This window comes from Nematolebias whitei, chromosome 23 (genome assembly GCF_014905685.2).
Source record: "Nematolebias whitei isolate Nwh7 chromosome 23, NemWhi1, whole genome shotgun sequence".
NCBI lineage: Eukaryota > Metazoa > Chordata > Actinopteri > Cyprinodontiformes > Rivulidae > Nematolebias > Nematolebias whitei.
The window spans coordinates 1,196,970-1,203,299 of NC_056520.1; the positions used below are offsets into that span (position 1 = coordinate 1,196,970).

At 48.0% G+C, this 6,330-nt stretch overlaps 1 protein-coding gene across 1 annotated transcript in view; it reads right to left on the reverse strand.

Annotated features, from left to right (window-relative positions):
* LOC119428996 (arf-GAP with GTPase, ANK repeat and PH domain-containing protein 1) overlaps positions 1 to 6,330 on the reverse strand; it is a 34,052-nt gene that overhangs the window by 525 nt on the left and 27,197 nt on the right. Inside the window, exon 8 of the mRNA XM_037696716.1 lies at positions 83 to 332. Within this exon, the coding sequence (XP_037552644.1) occupies positions 83 to 332 (250 nt within the window). The remainder of the gene's footprint in view (positions 1 to 82; positions 333 to 6,330) is intronic.

Here is a 6,330-nt window from a genome sequence, read left to right on the forward strand (position 1 = left end):
AGGACACCTTACCCAGACTGACAGACTCCTACAGGAGGACACCTTACCCAGACTGACAGACCCCCCCAGGAGGACACCTTACCCAGACGAGGAGCTGAGCGATCACCACGTGTCCCTTGTGGCCGGCCAGGTGCAGGGCATTGCAGCCGTCCCCGTACGTCTCGTTGACCTGATGCCGGGAGCCGTGGGCCAGCAGCAGGACGATGGAGCGCAGGTCTTCCTCAGCCGTCGCCCTCACCAGCCGCTGGCCCAGAGACAGGTCGGAGGCCGGCAGCGAGGCCAGGAACAGGCGCTGCTCATACTTGGCCCGGATCCAGCGCTCCCGCTCTTCCCTGAAAGACAAAATCCACGGACATGAGAGACAAGGACACGGATCTGTGGAGTACAGAGAGTACTGGGGGAGTGGTGGCGCAGAGGTTAGAGAAGGTGGGCCTGTGATCGGAAGATCGCCGGTTCAAGCCCCGGTACCGACAACATAAAAAAATGTGGGTAGGGTAGGTGAAGCACCCACACCTGCCCCCACCCTCATTCGCCCCACCCTGGGCCCATGAGCAAGGCCCCCATCTGCTCCTAAACAGGTCTCTCTTGAAAATGAGTTCTCATGGCTCAATGAGACTACCTGTATAAATAAAGGATAAATGAAGGTGATGGAGCCTTAGACCTAACCTACGAAGGATGCGGCTGGTACCTGGGTCCAGAGCCTGTCCTCGGAGTCTAAAATAAGACACCAGAAGAGGTTTTGTCCTCCAGTCGAGTATCATTGACTGCTGATGTGTTTAATCCGTGTCTCTGATGCTCTAATCTCTGCTCTAATCCCTCCATGTAAACAACACCTTATTCAAACACCAGGGATTAGTCTGGGACTGGGTGGGGGTGGACCGTTCCGGGGAATTGATATAGAGCTGTCCCCCTCCTGCGTTTGGGGGGGGGGGGGGGGGAACAAAAACTGCAGTAGGGGAGGGTCTTTGTAACTCTGTTGACATGTTTACAGTGTTTGTAGAACCCGAGGAGGACTGTAGGCGTGGTGCGTTCAGGGTTCAGTCCGACTCAAATCACACGCATGTTGACAACGTCACGGAGACAAAATGGAGGTTCCCACCGGTGGGGGGACAGAATCTCATTAAGTCTCTTCCTGGATACCAGTGTGTGGGTCTGATGATGGCGCCTAGCATCACGGAATGTCCCGGGGGTTTTCCTTCCTGTCCCAGTCTAGAGACAGAGTGGGGAGGCAGCGCAGAGACCACGGCCCACAGCACCCGGACAAAGCCTGGGGGTGTCCCTGAGTGTGTGTGCGGACGCCCAGCGGGGTTCTGGGAGGAAATGTGAGCCCATTGGACCCTGGAGTCAGGATGCCTTTGCTCTGCTGGAGTTGCTAAGATCCTGCAGAGCATTTTCTTTACCTCTGACAGGACTCTGGGAGGGGGGGACACATCCAGTTTCACACTGAAACCACTGAGGTGGATGGGATAGTGTGAATGTGGGGGTCCCCAGTCCTGGTCTGAAGCAACTCCAGGTCAAGTCATACCTCCCTACCACAGGCACGTGGCAAAGACATCAGCTACAGGTCTCTATGTACCCTAACTGCCCCCGCGGTTTATATGCAGGAGCGTCGTTTCAAAACTTATATTTTATTCTGAAGGCCTTCCTGCCGTCTCTCAGTAGCTTCCTGCGACTGATTAACATTTCCTTTGACAGAGCTGGGCGCTCATAGCTCCCAGTACCCCGTCCTCATGGGGACGGACGTTTGAGACATAGAGAGAACGCCCTCAGGTAACCAGATGCACAACGGCTCTTGCTCACGGTTTCAAACACCCAACCATAACTCCACCCACTCTGTCATCACGTGACCAAAGTCTAACCTGAACAACCAACGAGGTACTCGAGGACCGTCCCCCAAGGTAGACGTGAATTAATGTCTTCAGCTCGTTCCTGTGCTGTACCGTATGTTGCGCTTCATGCACAGACGTGTTCATTTGTTCAGCGATCATGGAAAACGCACGGAGAACTTCTTCTGACGCAGCTTTCATGTGAAGAGCGATCGATCGGCTGTCGAGGAGGAAACGGCTGCAGCTCGTAAGCTGCATCAACATGTTGATGGTCGGAGACGCAACGCAGTCAAGTCTGCTACATGTTTAAATAAAAGGTTTAAAAAATCATTCTGTGCACGGTAAATGTGTTTAAATACCAGTATCTCATTTAAACTTAAACAGGGGCATTAAACAGAGCGAAGGAGACTCACACCTAGAGACAATTTAGAGTTACCAATCAGCCTAACATGCATGTTTTTGGTCTGTGGGAGGAAACCGGAGCACCCGGAGAAAACCCACGCAGCACAGAGAGAACATGCAGACTCCACCCAGAAAGGCCCCCGGACCAGGATTTGATCCGGCAACCTTCTTGCTGAGAGGCAGCAGCTCTACCAGTTGTGCCACCGTGCTGTGCCCAGTAAAAACCAATGGTACAAATTTAATGAATATTTACCGCATTCTACCGGTACGATTTGACTTCCGGTCACATGACCTCGATAAGACTTCTTGTTAATATTTACCGGTAAATAATTTTAAAATAATTTCAGTTGCGTAGATGTTTGACACTGTTCTGTCCAGAGATTATGCTTCGATAGTTATTGTGTTCATTTTGAAGGTATAACCAACGTTCCCTCTAATTGTGCATGTGACTGGGCAAACGCACCGAGGACCACTGTGAGCAACATCAGACGTGCACGCTGTGGTCACACACCAGTATCACACCTGTTCAGACCCTGGGATCATAGCAAGGCTGATTAAAAGAATCAAATTACAGCAGCAGTTTCCAGTCGTTGACTAACAGAAGTGATTTGAACCACTTCACATGAAAAAGACAATAATCTTGTTGTTCATGATGATGTGTAGTATGTTATACGTGAGAGTCCTGCTCTGGAAGACGTTTAGCAACATGGTGGCCATTGGTGTCAGAAGCATGTTTGTAATGTTGGGGGGGGGGGGGGGGGGTGGGGGGGTCTAGGGGTCCTCCTCCAGAAAATTTTGAATTAAGTAGATGCCATTTCCTGCATTCTGGTGTATTTTAACGGGTTGTTTAACATCTAGTTTTACCCACACAAGTAAACACTTGATTCAATAACTATTTTAGAGTTAATAGCACAACAAGAAGTAACCTGACCAACAGCTCTCCTTGTGTGAATAGAACACGCTCCACTTCTCTCAGCATCCTAATCAGAGTCTAAGAAACACAGTGTAGCCTAAGTTAAGTTTTAGGTGGTAAAAAAATCACCATCCAATATGAAACAATTATAATAATCACTCCTTATTACCAATGGCCTAGCATAAAGCAATATGATCATCATCCATCACGTTTATTAGTAGATTAAAATACTTAATTAAAACTCCAGTAGTGGGCGAGGTCTACTGTAAGCTTACCCATTTGTAGGGTCAAGAGACAAACAAGCAGCATTAACACAGTATGAACAACATTCAGGAATTGTTTCTATAAGAACATCATCAAATATTTTACATGAACGGTGAGATCGCTTCGCCCACGAGGAAATGTAACCCAGGGGGAGCTAACCTCGGCCTCCAGAGGACCAGATTTAACTTTTTAAGATTTTTCTACCTGTATTATTGAGCATGCATTAGGATAGATATGGCATAAAATTCATATCACCGTATGTATTGTGAAGGGTGGCGATAACGATATATATCATGATGTTTTTGGTATAAAACTCTCAATAGGAATGAAAAAAAATGCATAGGGTGTCCTTTTGCCATCATTTATTTTGAAAACTGCTATACCACAAAAAAATCTCAATCAAGAAAATTCCATTACTAGGTTCAGAGAGTTTTTAAATAATAAACAAATCAAGTATTGGGCTTCTTTCTTGTAGTGCAAAACAGTGCAAAAGATATCAAACTTAGTTTGAGCCATATGTTTTAAACAAAAGAACATGTTAACTCAACAGTTTCCAGTCTCACTGAAGAAATGAACAGCAACAGAGCAGCAACTGAAACACTTCACCCTCCAACCCTCTAGTGGGCGCCTCCTTCCAGTTTAAGGAGAGCTGACACAAAATGGTGACCAGTTTCCTCTGTGGCTTTGACCAGAGGGTCTCGCAGTAAAATCACACAACACAGCGTTCTTTTACAGATCAGAGAGCAGGTTTCTCTAAAGCTGACCAACGCTTACTTAACTTTCGACGGAACACAGCGTTTTGCGCATGCGTCTGAATACGGCAACAGTACGGCAAGCCGGCCGTAGTTAGCTTGTAGCTTTGCTACCTGGCTCTTGAAGAAAAAATACTTTAACACCATTTACACAGTTTTCAACTCAAAAAAACGTGACGTTAAATCTGACAGCTCTGATTTTACGAGACACAGCATTACTGCGGTTAGCCGGCAGAAGACAGATCTCCATCATAGGCTAAATGTCTATCGTTTACACCGTGTACCGTTTATATCGCGTATTCCTAGTCCAAACCATCTCAGTGTGTCCTCTCTAACTTTATCTCCCAGTTGTTCAACCTGTGCTGTACCTCTGATCATCTCATTCCTGATCTTCTTCATTCTTGTCACTCCTCAGAAGAACCTCAACATCTTAATTTCTACTTCCAGTTCTGTCTCTTGTCTTTTTGTCCATGTCTCCGTCTCCAGACCATACACCATAGCTGCTCTTGGTACTTTTAAACTTTTCCTTTGACCATCCAGATTTACACCGATCACTGTTTGCTAACACTTAGCACGATAAAAATGGCTACAAGTCGTGGGATTAGCTTTCCACCTTTGTTTGACGTCACACAACCGTAAACTTCTGTGATAAATCCACAACGTCAAATATTCCTCGGTATGCAATGAAATATGCAGAAACAAGCTTGGAAAAGTTTGTAGCTACGTAGCTTCTTTGAACTTAGTTCACGTCAGCGCAGAACCTCCAGAAGACGCTGACTGGCTGGATACACAAATCACACAATTCATACCCGCCTCAGCTCGCTACGTACTTAGCTGAATCTACTCCGTACCCACCACAGCATGCTCTGTATGTGTCTGAACCCGTTCCGTACCCGTCTAAGCCCTCTCCGTACTTAGCTGAACCCGCTCCGTACCGTACCCATCTCAGCTCACTCCGTACCCGCCTCAGCCCTCTCCGTACTTAGCTGAACCCGCTCCGTACCGTACCCGCCTCAGCCCTCTCCGTACTTAGCTGAACCCGCTCCGTACCCACCTCAGCCCGCTCCGTACTTGGCTGAACCCGCTCCGTACCGTAACAACCTCAGCCCGCTCCATACCGGCCTCAGTCCTCTCCATACTTAGCTGAACCCGCTCCGTACCGTACCCGCCTCAGTCCTCTCCGTACTTAGCCGAACCCGCTCCGTACCGTACCCACCTCAGCCTGCTCCATACTTGGCTGAACCCGCTCCGTACCGTACCCACCTCAGCCTGCTCCGTACTTAACTGAACCCGCTTCGTACCCAGCTCAGCCCGCTACGTACTTAGATGAACTTGCTCCGTACCATACTTACCTCAGCCCGCTACGTACTTAGATGAACTTGCTCCGTACCATACTTACCTCAGCCCGCTACGTACTTAGATGAATCTGTTCTGTACCCACCACAGCCCACTTGGTACCCTTGTCCTCATATTTAGCCTAGATCAGCCGGTTTTGTTCTGCATAGCTCGCTTCATAACCATCTTGGACCATTATACGCCCACCTCAGACTCCTTTGGGTACAAAAGAGCCCTGTTTGGTACAGAGTTGGCTGAGTTTACGGTTTATTTTTGTGTTTAGAGCCAGTTTGTTGTTTTGGTTGTGTGTGTGTGTGTTCGCAGTGAATGTTGGTGTTACGATGCGTGTGTGTTGCACTAAACAGTGATTCTTCATGTTGAGTTAACGACTCCTGAAAACAACGAGCTCTGGACACCGGAGAGGCTAATTGCACTAATTAACCACACAGAGTGTGTTGTTTGTGTGTGTTGACATGTGTGTTAACATGTGTACCCTATGTGTTCATCTGTGAGTGTGTGTCCCTTTTCACATCCCATTAGAAGAGGAGCTGCGCTGCGGCACCCAGGCATGCTGGATAGATAATTAAACATGAGTCCCGGTGAGATCGCTTGTGACAGGGAAACACACACGCACACACACATGCACACGCACGCACACACAAAGCCCAGAGGGGTGAGACTGTGTATGTTTGTGTGTCAGTCACTTATATCCAAGGATAAACTCAGCAGCAGCCAGGAGAAACAACCTTCATCCACCGATTCTTCTGTGTTTATCAACAGGAAGACGTCTTTCTGTCCATCACAGACGTCTCTCTGTCCATCACAGACGTCTCTCTGT